The 10,645-nt window shown below is 38.0% G+C and overlaps 2 protein-coding genes across 2 annotated transcripts; both read right to left on the bottom strand.

Annotated features, from left to right (window-relative positions):
- Positions 1-1,047: 1,047 nt before the first annotated feature.
- LOC121514613 (cytochrome c oxidase subunit 5A, mitochondrial-like) lies at positions 1,048-4,662 on the bottom strand. Its single transcript, XM_041794800.1, has 5 exons — positions 4,505-4,662; positions 3,523-3,639; positions 1,514-1,635; positions 1,280-1,397; positions 1,048-1,195 (listed from the first exon to the last, which is right to left on the bottom strand). The coding sequence occupies exons 1-4, from the start codon at positions 4,575-4,577 to the stop codon at positions 1,284-1,286; spliced, it is 426 nt and encodes a 141-aa protein (XP_041650734.1). The 5' UTR covers positions 4,578-4,662; the 3' UTR covers positions 1,048-1,195; positions 1,280-1,283.
- Positions 4,663-7,852: 3,190 nt separating this feature from the next.
- Positions 7,853-8,542, bottom strand: LOC121514484 (ribonuclease P protein subunit p25-like protein). The gene has a single exon (XM_041794609.1). The coding sequence runs from the start codon at positions 8,540-8,542 to the stop codon at positions 7,853-7,855; it is 690 nt and encodes a 229-aa protein (XP_041650543.1).
- Between the last annotated feature and the right edge of the window lie 2,103 nt (positions 8,543-10,645).

Raw genomic sequence — 10,645 nt, 5'->3', positions numbered from 1 at the left:
GCTGATATTTAAAGGTGATAAATCAGCCGTACACTTCGGCAGCATTTGAAAATAGGTTTGTGAAGTTTTAAAGCAGAACATTGTTTAATTTTATATTACCATATCTCAAAGTGTACTCTAATGACTTATGGTTTAGGTTTGCGCTACAGGTAGTTTCATTTTTTTACACTCCAAAGTTCAGTTCTAGTACAGTGAAGACTTAAGGTTTTCTATGGTTAAAAAGGTGGCATATGTCTCAGTATCGGCTGATGTGTGTGGAAATATAAGCATCCCGAGTATCATCAAAGGTTTAATATCATGCACCCCTACTTCTGTTCCTTAAAGGTGTGGTGTGTAAAATTGGGAATATTTGTGAGATCTAGATTGCAATGCTCACTTCTGGTAGTTACAGTGTCAAGTAGAGTTTTAAAAAAATGTTGAGCCCCTTCTGTGCAACTTCAGAAACATGCAAGATGTAAAAATCCCAGGTAACAGAGTCCATGGAGGGGACCCTCCTTATGTATGAATAAAAGGTTTATTCTCAGTCAAAATATACACATATATTTAAGATTAACCCTTGATTTCACATTTTGAAACTTAAATGTCCTTTCTGCTGTCCCAACAAAAGCATTGATGGCACTTTTAATGTCTAAATTAACATTTCTCCATGCAATCCAAAAATATAATCCATGATATTTTAAGTGCATTAAAAGCCTTAAATTGATGTCATTATTAAACCAGTATACTCCTTGAAGATAGCAGCTCAACTTTAGTATCCCTTTAGTCAATATTCTAGTTTTGTGTAGGTAATAACTTACAACCATTTCCATTCATAAAAGTTTATTTAAACAGCATGAAAATTTTCCCTGAAATGAAAACAGATGTAATATAGATTGAAAACAGAAGAACGTTTCTTTACATTCACATGAAAACGCTGCTCCCTTGTGGCGAAATGTGGCTCACACAGAAAAGGTCCAGACTCTCTCAGACAACATGCAATGCTCTGCTCTATTGCTCCAGTTAGCATTCAAACTATTTCATATATCCCAAAATACTTGTGACTCTTGATAACCATACACTTTCCTTTATTAGGTTCATCAATATTTTACAAGCAAAAGAACTTAATAAAGGCAAAATTAAATATCACATGTATTAGATGAGGCAAACATTAAAGTACAAGGGTTCTGAGTCCTGGGGATGCCAACCATCGGTAGATCTGAAACAGAAGAAAAAATACAGTCACAGTTCTAACAGGAAAAAGACAGATACACATAAGATGTAAGCAGTGCTTAAAACTTACTTCTCTACGCTTTGTCGATGCCAAGCTCTTCAGGTGTAGAGATACCGAGTTCTTCTAATGTTGGCTTCAGCTCCTGGAGCAGGTACGGGTAGATTTCTTTATGAGGGCCGGCTTTGTCCTGAGGATCAACAGATATTCACATCATTTAACAATCATTTATGATGTCAAACTTGAAGATGCTGGTTGGCCATGTTTATTGAATTGTCTACAGAAGCATGCTGCCTCTTTCCTCACCTTAACAGCTTCCAAAATCCGGATAGCACTGGCCAAGTCGTTTAACCTCCGACAGGCTCTCAGTGCTGCATCAAGAATCTTTGGCTCGGGTACCAGATCATAACCAATCAGTGTGTTCATCCCTGGAGGAAACAGTTACAATTAATATTTTTGCATACTTCTTGTTTCATTTTGTCAATTAGTGAAATAAGGCTGGTGATATTAGATATTTTTCCTATGAGTACATTTCAAAAAAGGTCAAAATCACCTAAAACAGAAAAAGATGTGCTCTATTCATTGTAATCTACAGTTTTCTATCTTTTTGACCAAAAGACCTCCATTTATCCCCTCTTGGCGACTGGGAGGCGACTTCATTTGTAACTATGGAGCTGACTTCTGCAGTTTACTAAGAGTTAATCGTGCTCATACACACACCCGAAAGTCCAAAATACACCATTATGTGTGCAAACTTCTGATCTATGCTGAAGATAGCCTATAATAAATGTATTATTTACTTTAAAAGAGTTGTTTGTACATTACTGTATTCAGCCTTTTTCAGCCCAGAGTTTTACGATGGTAGAGTAGTTCTGAAACCCCCCAATTCATCCCTGACATATTTTCCATTCAGAAACTGAGAGGATCAGTTTCAAATTACAATCAAATTTTAATTATCAAAATTTGGGGGGGGGGGTGTTGTAATTGTTAATATGAGAAGTGTACAACAATGTAAACAAACATTTTATTAAAAAAGAATTATGAACCAAAGCATAGACACAGCTGGAACATGTGCTAGGAGATATTTGGTTAAGTGCTGAACAATAAATCTGATTGCAATCAAGGTGTAAGGCTGTGCAATTACAGGATGGCATGACAGGCTGCAAATTTTTTTCTATTGAGTAGTACTTTAAGGGTTTGCAAAAATGCCTGCAGAAATGTTTATAACAGTGCCACAATGGCACTTTTTACAAGTTCCTTCATTTTCAAAATTGAGAAAACTTTTATTTTTTGGGAAATAATTCTGAAGACCTTTTGGGAGTTTTTCTGAAAGCAGTACTTAAAAAACATCTGCTCTGCTCTAAACATCTGTTTAATATTTATATGTTAGAGTTGAGAAATACACACTTTAAAACCATTATCACTATTCTTGCATTTTTGTTCATAACCAAGCAAGTACACCAATGATACCATGTATGTGTTATACGGTGATCACAATCACAATGTTGTCCAATATAATCGCAATTGTGCATTATTAGCAAACCGCGCAGCACTCATTTTGTTGGTCAGTGGTTGCTGAAATGAACTGGTATTGGGAAGCATCTACACAACCAACTAGAAACCAAGGAGCTCAACTAAATGTTTTGTTTTTTACATTAATTCATGTGGCATTGTTCTTATAATAATGCTGATAATAAAAACTTAACGTCACAGTGATCTTAAGTTTGCTGTGTGGGCCTCAACCAATTTAAATTGTGCAACCCCATCTACTAGAAGTGCTTTTGGCGTCACCAGATTAAGCGCCTGTTACATCTCCACTGTGAAACTGTAACAACAAATAACAGGTGTGTTGTGTCACAGCCTGACCAAATTGTCTAGTGTGTGACCTCACGAGGCAACACTTTCCTATTTCTGTTTTCTGTCAGATTAGAAATCATCTAGTGGGTAGTCAGCATTTAATGGCACAAATCTTATTTACAGATGAATCATTAACCAAACCCTTGGAAAATAACTGTTGATTTAACTAACATAGAATTTGCACAAGTTAATTACACTGTAAATAGTGTATTGTCACAATTAAAGAGGAGTATTTAATTGAAAATCATACAATATCATTAATACTCATAATAAAATGCATTCTTAAAATCAAATATTATTCCATCATAGTGTTTCTTAGTTTAAACTTTAACTTTATCTTTAACAACTATCTTATAATAAACCTTGCAGAAACGGTTTGACACTTTATGAAATCGACACATTTTATGGCACATAATAACTTGACAGAGATAGAGTTACACTATCAATGACAAACATACCTTTTCTCAGCTCCCACGCATCAATGTCTGGCTTGTTAAAGTAGGTGACCCAACGGGCGTCAAATTCCTCATCTGTCTCTTCCTTCCCATGTGAATAACACCTTGTGGCCAAAACAGCTGCACAATAAAAACAAATATTAATCCGACATTTTATCACCATTTAAATAACAAACTAGCAGTGAGAGTACCAGGCCATATAGAAGTGCAAACACGGTCAATGATATCTACACTGACTGAAGAGGGAAGAGGACAAGTTTTGCTGTCTAGTAATGTAATGCATTTGGATCACTGCCGACGTCCTTATATGACCTACCTACCGCACCTATCAGACTAATTACATACATATTTGAAGCATCTTTTAATCATAATTTTAAGGGGATGTGGGGCTCAGACACGTGGGTTAAAGGACCATAAATCATGTTAATCGGGCGCTACAAAAATTTATTTAACTTGGCTTTACATAAGCTACAGTGGCCTTGTCAGCCTGGTAAAGATTTGTCGTTTATCTGCAGTTGTCACGCTTGTTCAGTGTATGTTGGTGTCTGGGTCAAACCATATGCCCGTCAAGAAGACCGGCGACCTGGAGACTGGACACATAACTAACCTAGTTAGCATGTTAGCGGCTAGCATTAGCAGCAGAAGCATAGGCCTCAGCCTTCAAACTGGGTCATGACAAGGACACTGACAACTTCAAGCTGGACACTATGACATTTCCAGAGCAGCATACTACAAGTTTATGATGGTAATGGCAGTGTTAGAAACATACCAGCTCAATGAAAAAACACAGCATGAAAACAATGGTGTGCACTAAAAGAAATATATACACAAGCTAAAGGTATATGAGCTTGCTAGCTTAGCTGTGCGGACACAGCAATGTGTCGGCAGCCACACTCGGTTTCCGTTATTAACCTCGCCCTGAATCTTTCGTAAGCAACAAAACCACAAAACACATTTTAGCTTTGAAAAGCCAGCGGACACGTACCTTGGCACCGTGGTTGTGTTTTTGTTAAACTCCGGACACCGGAGACCGAGAGTCGGAGAGCGGCTCGGAACATGATGCGGGACAGCCAGCTACCCAAACCGGTAAGACTGTGAAGGAGGAAGCTAACGCTAACTTGCTTAGCCCGGTCACGTACGCGAGGGGCTAATCATATTGCGCATGTGCATACTGCTCATTGATATTTTTTTCCTCTGTTAACATAATGTTGCTGACTTTGATCTTGAAATGCTCTGTTTTTAAAGATAGTCTGACAATATTTAAAACGATATTCCTCCAGTACAGAATGGTACGGACATGAATCATCAAGCATTTATAACTGTTATCTAGTTTTTATTTAAAAAGAACACACAAGAAATGAAAAACTTTACTGCACTATTTGAACTGTCCTATAGTCTAATCTTATACTGTAAAATCAAAGGCTTTTTTCACTTTCAATTTAAAACAGACATGCCCCAAAGCAAAAGCAAAAAATGTACTTGGAGTAGCTATTAATGATGGGTACTTTTATGTTTCTGGTTTTGGTCATTTGAAGGACCCAGGCAAAGACCAGCAAGAGTCCCTTCACTCACTGCAGGTAACAACAAACAAATCAAACAACATAACATACCCAAATCTAGGGCTGTGTGAAACGGAGCAAAATTGGGATTTTATATTTTTTTAGCTGGATATTGATGCTGAATATATATGTACATTTGTTTTTTTTTGTTTGTTTGTTTGTTTTTTGGTAAAAATGGTTTTCATCATATCAGCATGATGAAATTTGATATTGTTAAGATAAAAAATCAAACACCTGACACCTGCTTGATACCACATGATAAAAAACAGAAGTCCTAGACACACAATATCTGGCCAATTCTAAGAGCTGATGATCAAAATTTAAGGCAAAATTTGGCACACTGTCTAAATTGCACAAATATGTTGGCAACATATGTAAAATACTATCCAGTTCCGCCCACTTTTACATGTGTTGTAATGATATTTGAGTACTTTATAGAGTACTCTCTCTTGTGGTTAAAAAGCAACAGAGGATTATGAAGTTGCTGTACCTTGTGATACCACCAATCATAGAAATAATAATAACTAAGAGGATAGAACATTCTGACATTCCTTAATATACTGTATGGTAATGTTGCTTATGTTTTGTACAATTAAGGCAGTGCGCAGGAGTTTGTCAGCATTTTTGAGAACTTTAAATGGAAAAGAAATGCCCAGAATAGGCTGCTTAGGACTCAGTGGTCTCAAAATTCCAGAAACTTTATGATCTTTTGTCATATTCTAAACTTAAAGAGAGAACATAGTCTAAATTGGACAAAAATTGGACATTTGGAAAAGTGGGTAGACCTGGAGAGGTGCGAGGGTTTCCGCTTGTAAGTTGCTTGCATGTTTTGATGATTAGAACCTGTACTTTTCCCTATTTGTTGAAAGTATTTTTGTGTTTATGGAGATTTCTTAGTAGAAGTGAGATTTGAACCATGATTCTTTTTCTTCCCCCACGAGGGGCAGTACTTTCAGGCGCAGCAGAGTCATGACGTAAACAAGCAGCAGCAAAGAGCTGGTGCAGTTATGGAGGAAGAGCTTAGCGTGGATGCTGCTAAAGCACCAGTTTAATCAGAACTTGACGACATTTCTTCATTAAAAGAAGAACAAAGAACAGCAGTGAGTTGTTTTCTTTTCAAAAAATGACAAAAGTCGAGTACTTACATATCTATAGTCGCCATGTTTCATGTTATTCTTCAGTAGCTGTGGACGCACAGCTTGCTAGCGGCTATGTCACGTGCTTTGTTGCTCTGATTGGCCCGTAGAGATGTGACAGACAGAACGTTCACCCAATCATACTCCGAGGAGTTTTCTTTATAAAGATTTATTATTGGGCATTTTTGTGCCTTTATTAGATAGAGGAGGACAGTGGATAGAGTCGGAAAAAGGGTAAAGAGTGGGGGAGAGAAATGCGGTAAAGGGCCTCAGGCCGGATTTGGACCCCGGTTGCCCGTATGCAAGGGGAGCGCCTTTAACCACTAGGCCACCACTATCCCAAACTTTGTGGCAGGCCCCGTTGGTTAAAAAAGTAACCTAGTGCTGAAGTCTGTGCTGAAATCAGCAGGATAGACGATAATTAGTATGCTAACAAACTAACTTACGGTTGTATGATGATGTGTTCAAGTTGACTGGGAAATGTTTGTGTTTAAAGAATGGGTATAAATATGTCAATATAACCTAGTAATAACCTAGTTATTGAAAAATGTATTTATTTATCAATAATTTTATTAATTTTATTCTTGAAGACCATCTGGAAGGAGGTTGAAGCATTATCTATCCTTTACTTGTAATTTATACAGCCTATTTATTTTAATACAATGAAAAAAAAAATTCTGTTATTTAGTCACTTTAATTATTGTACTGAAAATGTACTGAGCCGTAACTTTAAAACTGAGGTATGTACCGAACCAAAATTTTTCTGCACAGTTACACCTCTAGTGTGCAGCAGGTGATGTCACACCCACAGGTGTGTTTAATTTGGTATAATGCACCTGCCCTGAGGGAGACAGTCGCTGGGTTACAGGTTCCCTTTCATTCATAAAACTGTGTTTACATATGAATGTGGGATGCAGTTATTGTGTAGCATAACAGAACAGGAATATTTTCGTATCTCTATTTGCAGTTTTCACTATCATGTAATTGTTGACCAAGTTTTCAGTAAATGAGCAAAATTTACTAGGACTGTCTTCATTGACATTGCTTTAACTTGATGTTTTGTGGAGAGCTTCCGACTATTGGATGAGAATGCTGCAGAATTGCTTTTCATTTAATTTAAATAATGATGCTGGTAAAACATGGGCAGCATCATTATTTAAATTAAAACTAAACACAACATCAGCTATTCCTTTAGTCAGTTTGGTTGAATGAGCCCCGACCAAAGAAACCAAAACAAGTGAATGACTTTCAATGAAAACCCTTGAGTCTTAGTACACTAACTGTGCGTAGATTTTCATATTATCAAATGCTTTGTTCAGTTATTACAAAACTACTATATTACCAATTCTATCATTATTCAAAGTTGTTGAGAATTACAGATATTTAAAAAATGCAGCATGTACTTTCATTTTTTCAAAAAATATCTAAGGTAATAATTCCTCATTTTCAGTACAGTTGCTACAGAGTTGAGACTGCAAACTGAGAAAAAAGAAAGGCAGGAAGTTGTTCACTTTAGTGGCACAATACCTCACATAGACAATTTAGAAAGTTTAAAATCATGCGTACAATTTTGGAGAAAAACCTGATGTTGCTAACAAGACATGATAAAAAAAAACATCTAACAGAGCATGTTGTGTTTTAATCATCTGATCTTTCACATGCTGTAGTCAATTCTGTGGACATTTGTGCAGGGCACACTCTCAAATCATGCAGACAGAATCTCTTTGCTGTGTGCTGTGTGGACGAACTGTGAGCCAGCCTGAGCAGCTCTCCTTGTCTCCTGTGTTCCTCTGAGGTAGCACTTGGGGTTTCAGGGGGTTGGTATCCCAGCTCCTGAGGATCCAGAGGGTCTTTGGAGAGCAGGATACAGATAGCCGGAAGTGTCCTCTGCATGGTAACACCTGCTGCTCCTTGTTGTGGACTCCCCCAGACCTCGTTCACTGTCTTGTAGTAGAGCTTGGACACCTGGTGTAGCCCTCCTACTTTCCGTTTCAGAATCTCCACACATGTAATGGTTTTTGTGACTCCTCTACCTGATCCAGTGAAGACCACCTGCCTCGGTGATGTCCCGTCGCTGTCTTTTCCCTCCCCCTGCATGCGAGCCGTTGCAAACCGCAGCAGGTTGCGGATCTTGCTTCCTTCTTTCACTCGCATGTGCAGGACGTCTGCTGCTAGGCCAGGGATTGGAAAGGGAATGCTGTCCTCGATGCGTTGGACCCTCCTGAAGTCACCGTGGCTACGTTTTGGAGAGGAGGTTGGCACTGGAGTGTTGAAGTTGGAGGACGCACACTGCAGTGAACTCTGCATCTGACCCCTGAGTTCAGTCATTGCTCTGAATGAGCAGGATGATTTCTCTGCAGCTTCAGATTACTTGCATATCTCCCCTAGGATGAGAAACATTTCTTGTTTATTTAGTAAAAGAATAAAAAAACTGATCAGCTTTGTAATCCAAACTTATCTTGATCTTCTTTGTTTCCTCTGTCTGCAATGCTTTTCCATGAGCCCTGAGATGACAGCCAGCTGTACGAAGAGAGCATTTCTTCCTCTAATCCCGTTGAAGTGAAGGAAAAGATGTCCTTGCTCTTTTCAGCACTGAGGACAGCTGATGCCAACAAACACATATGAGGCTCAGAGAGAGACATGTAGAGTGGGACAAAGTGCTCTTAAAGGCACATGCAACATTTAATAATGTCACATCATAGCTTGTTGGTTTTGGAGGGAAGCTTTTGTTAAACCCTCAAGGGCTTGGAGATTTGATTCAACCATGTGGTTGCTTGAATTATATGGATGAATAAATGCGTGTAAATTCGAATTAACAAGGCGTGCAGTTGAAACAATCCTTTGTTTCAGCTTATTTGTTTATGCTTTTCCATTCTTAATGCGTATATTTGCAAATTTTGCCTGAAACTGCAGTCTGCACAGATATTTATAAAAGTAAAAACAGTTACAACACTTTAAAACATGATTTTCAAAACCTTTTCCGCCCTGCACTATCATCAGAGAGCCATATGGTCCTTGAGAAAAATCTTTCCTTTGGGCTATACAGCAACTTCATATTTCCCCTCCCTTCAGTCCATCGCCTGCTGGTCTGACCCAGAAAACACTGCGACTTCATCTGTGCCTCTTTTAAATCTGTGACATTTATGAGGACAGTCTCACCTTTAGGCTGCAGCATTTATGCCAAATGTGCACAAAAACAGCCATAAAGCCAGGGCCTATTGAAAAAGATGTGTCCAGATGCAAACAGAGGTGTTTGTTAAAGGAGGCTGATTAAGAGGAAGAGTTCAAGAGGCAGCTGTGGGGCTCATATGGAACCAGTATAGTGTTATAATGGTGCATTTCTGCCTCATAGGATAGTTTGGACCCTGTGTAATGACTGGAACAATGGGCAGAAAGATGTGGCTCTCAGTGATGTTGATTCAGAAATAATGACAATTAGTTCCAGAGCTGGAAACATATCTTTAAACTCATTAATCTGTAAATTCAGTAGTAAGTAATTTTATTATGTGTTATTATGATCGCCTTTTATGAATTTTTGATGTAACAGTTCAAAATCAATGATCAAACCTTGACCTTACAGCAAAATTGCTTTCACTTATCATTTTTCTATCCTAAATATCTCCTGTATCATGTGTTTTTATTTCAGTCATGGAAGGGAGAGAAAAGAAGTTCATGAAAGATGCCACTAAGTGTCACCAGTGCAACAATGAAAGCCTAAGTTTAGATCCAGATTCTGACATGGAAAGATGGACTGGGGACAGCCGGGCAAAAGCATACCCAGACTTTACCATGAGGCAAAAGTAGGCAGATACATGAGGCTCCTGTGAATCAAGAATTAACTAAACCCTTTCCTCTGCACCAGCCTTTATGCTGGCTGTTTGGAATTATAAGGGGAAAACACACTCACTAAAAGTGCAACGTAGAAGTAAACTTGGTCACTTTATAGTGCATAAAGGCCAACTGGTATGATACGATGATAATAAAATGTAAATATCTGTGTGATTTATCATATCTTTTGTCCTAAAAAGAAAAAAATATCTTTAATGAAACAATTTTTTTTTTCCTTGAGTAAACTGTTTTTTATTGAGATAAACATTCATACTGAGAATATACCATATGGACAAAAGTATTCGGCCACACCTGTTAAATTATAAATTCAGGTGTTTCAATCAGAACTGTTGCCACAGGTGTATAAAATCAAGCCCCTAGCCATGCAGTCTCCATTTGCAAACATTTATCATACAAAATGGGTCATTTTGAAAGCTCAGTGACTACAAGCAAGATATTGTGATATATGCCCCCTTTGCAATAAAATGGTTGGTGGAATTTTATCCCGGCAGGATATTCCACAGTCAACTGCAAGTGATTTTAGGAAGTGGAAGCATTTAGGAACGACAGCAATTCCACACTAGGCAAAAGACCACATAAAAT

This window comes from Cheilinus undulatus, linkage group 9 (assembly GCF_018320785.1).
Source record: "Cheilinus undulatus linkage group 9, ASM1832078v1, whole genome shotgun sequence".
NCBI classification, from domain to species: domain Eukaryota; kingdom Metazoa; phylum Chordata; class Actinopteri; order Labriformes; family Labridae; genus Cheilinus; species Cheilinus undulatus.
The sequence above is the reverse complement of the archived record's forward strand: the minus strand, read 5'-3'. Positions and strand labels throughout refer to the sequence as shown.

Excerpts from the sequence above, each read along its gene's own strand:
- LOC121514613 (XM_041794800.1), bottom strand. The coding sequence starts at position 4,577 with ATGTTCCGAGCCGCTCTCCGACTCTCGGTCTCCGGTGTCCGGAGTTTA. Across the intron at positions 3,640-4,504 it reads AACACAACCACGGTGCCAAG|CTGTTTTGGCCACAAGGTGT; the intron begins GTACGTGTCCGC and ends TTTATTGTGCAG. Across the intron at positions 1,398-1,513 it reads GGATTTTGGAAGCTGTTAAG|GACAAAGCCGGCCCTCATAA; the intron begins GTGAGGAAAGAG and ends GTTGATCCTCAG.
- LOC121514484 (XM_041794609.1), bottom strand. The coding sequence starts at position 8,542 with ATGACTGAACTCAGGGGTCAGATGCAGAGTTCACTGCAGTGTGCGTCC.